This window comes from Erinaceus europaeus, chromosome 16 (assembly GCF_950295315.1).
Source record: "Erinaceus europaeus chromosome 16, mEriEur2.1, whole genome shotgun sequence".
In the NCBI taxonomy this organism is placed as follows: domain Eukaryota; kingdom Metazoa; phylum Chordata; class Mammalia; order Eulipotyphla; family Erinaceidae; genus Erinaceus; species Erinaceus europaeus.
The window spans coordinates 31,545,465-31,547,812 of record NC_080177.1 but is presented as its reverse complement, the minus strand read 5'-3'; the positions used below and the strand labels follow the sequence as shown (position 1 = coordinate 31,547,812).

The 2,348-nt window shown below is 55.5% G+C and overlaps 1 protein-coding gene across 1 annotated transcript; it reads left to right on the top strand.

The window, feature by feature from the left end:
* The first annotated feature begins 251 nt into the window (after window positions 1-251).
* LOC132533535 (uncharacterized) lies at window positions 252-1,620 on the top strand. The gene is made up of 3 exons (XM_060175723.1): window positions 252-407; window positions 768-1,068; window positions 1,280-1,620. Exons 1-3 carry the CDS (start codon window positions 264-266, stop codon window positions 1,618-1,620), a joined length of 786 nt encoding a protein of 261 aa, XP_060031706.1. The 5' UTR covers window positions 252-263.
* The last annotated feature ends 728 nt before the right edge of the window (window positions 1,621-2,348 follow it).

Sequence of the window (2,348 nt, the reverse complement as noted above, 5' to 3'; positions counted from 1 at the left end):
GGCTGTGCAGTGTCTGTAGTCATCACTGTGTGTATGTGTGGCATGGGGTGGAATTTAAGCTGTCATCAGCACATATAGCCATTGCTGGTTGGGGGTGGGGGTGGAGGGAATGATCTCTGAGGAGAAGCCCAGGTCAGAGGACACAGGAAGTGACATCGCCTCCCTGGGCTAGACCAACCGACTTGGAACCCTGGTCACTGAGCAACCACATTCTGTCTACAGACCCTTGCCCAGTTCACTTAGCTCTCAGAGCTGAGAGAAAGATGCTCTCTACCATGAGGCACCCTGCTGAGGATGGCCTGAAGAAGGGCCTCCAAGGAGGCAGAAGGACTCGGTTCAGAGTCTGGCTGAGGGATCAGTGTAGAAGCCTCTGCTGTTGTTGCTGCAGGTCTCCTAGGGTAACACAGGTACCAGAGGGGTGTCCATGTTCAGCCACAACTCAGATGATGGCAGGACAGACATTTCCAACTACGTGTGTGCGTGTGTGGGGGGGGGGGCAGAGTGTTTGTGTGTGTGTGTCCTGCCCTGAGAAGGAGGGAGGGTCAGGTCACACAGCAGGTCAAGAGAGGCAGGCAGTACTTATTGGGAGTGTGGTGTGGCTCCTACTGCCCAAGTCTATGCCCACCTTGGAAGAGTGTGTCTCCATTCCTGGATGGAGGTCTGAGCAGACAGTGCTGGGCTGAGGTAAAGCAGTGTCCAGGGGCAGAAACATCCAGGCCAGTATGCAGGGCTTGGAGACTATGACTCTCTGGTCTCTTTTTCTGCAGAGATCTCAGTCTGGGTACTTGGAGGAGGTCTCCAGTGTGCACTCTGACTCCCTGTCTGAGGAAGAGTGGCCTCAGGGGACAGAATCCTGGGAGCAACTGAGATCCAGTAGGAGGCTGCTGTCCCTGGACACATCCTCAGAAGGCTCCATGGACGACCAGGGGGAACCTCCTGCCCAGACAGCAGAGAATGTCCTCCCCCAGGGCTGCGTGCAGTTGGTGGTGGGGAGCAGCCCCCTGTATAGTGACATCCTGCTCCATGAGCCCCCCAGGGACCTGTGTGTTCTGCACACACAGCCTGAAGGTGAGAGGGGGCTGGGCTGTGTGAGCTCTGAGGGAAGTGGGGAGCAGGGGGGACACTGGACCCCACAGGGAGGAGCCCCAGAAGCTGGTATCACATCAGGAGAGAGACTGACCTCAGCCCTCCTGGGGGACAGCAGCAGGAAAGGAGCTCCCTGGATGGGTGTGACTCTTGGGGCCCTGAGAGCTGATGGGGTGACTTCTCTGTTTCTCAGGTCCCTGTGATGGTGAGGAGGTGCCAACAGCCCCCTGTTGCCAGGAGGCCCAAGAGCCAGTGTCCTCTGCAGGTGTGGAGCCCTCAGCAGCACTGGAGCCAGCACCCTCAGCCAGGACAGCAGGGACCCCAGAGGCACAGCTAGCAGAAGCACTTCTTGCTCAGAGCCGGAGGTCCAGAGCTGCACTCCCAGATCCAGCTGTGGAGAAGGCCCTGCGCCCTTCTCTCACCCCTCAGCTGGCCCTCCCCTCCCTGAGGGAGTCCTGTATGGCTTTCTTGGTCTCCTGCCTGTTGATGTACCCTTTACTCTTCAGATATATTGCTCTGCTTTTACTCAATTGAAATAAAGTGTGTGTTTGTTCTGAGCTTGCTCACTCACTCCATGGTCCTCAGTGCATCCACAGTTCTCTGTAGCCCTTGCTCTGTTGAGTCACAGGGTGTTTCGGACCCCACAGGAATGCCAGGATGCCGGTCCCTATTCGGGCACCAAATGCTGGGCTAGCCTGAGGGTGCTTCTCTCAGGCACGTGCTCTCTGGGTGGGAGAGAATTCAACTGGAACCAACCTAGGCTGCTGTGTGGGAAAGGGATCAGGAACTAGCGTCGCAAGAGAGAGACTCTGGGACTCTGGGACTCCAGGAGTGGGAACAAACAATACCCTGCTGCGTTTATTGATCTGCCTTTAAATATCTTCTGAGACAGAAGTGGTAGGGTGGAAAAAGGAAGGAAGTGGTAGGGTGGAAAAAGAAAGTACAGGGATAAGGGGGCTGAGTGGAAAAAGAGCTCTGTGAGCCAGTGGGGGTTACACTAGTGGGGATTAAACCAATGGTGATTAAACCAGGGTGGGTCTCATTCAAAACAATGATTATGTAAATAGACCACAGCATTAAGCAAGCAGGGGAACCTGGCATGCACAGATAGAAACAGAAGAGAACTAGTCAAAGAAAAATGTTGGTCAACACCAGGACTCAGAGTGTCCACCCTAGTCCATCTGCTCACCCTGCAGCTCCTCCTTAGCTTCTGTCCAGCTACAGGGCCACCACCACAGCCCACCTGCATGCCCAAGCATCCA

What these genes read in the sequence shown, in the direction of transcription:
- LOC132533535 (XM_060175723.1), top strand. Translation starts at nt 264, where the DNA reads ATGCTCTCTACCATGAGGCACCCTGCTGAGGATGGCCTGAAGAAGGGC. An exon ending in GGTCTCCTAGGGTAACACAG is followed by an intron (nt 408 to 767) that starts GTACCAGAGGGG and finishes CTTTTTCTGCAG; the next exon opens with AGATCTCAGTCTGGGTACTT. An exon ending in TCTGCACACACAGCCTGAAG is followed by an intron (nt 1,069 to 1,279) that starts GTGAGAGGGGGC and finishes TCTGTTTCTCAG; the next exon opens with GTCCCTGTGATGGTGAGGAG.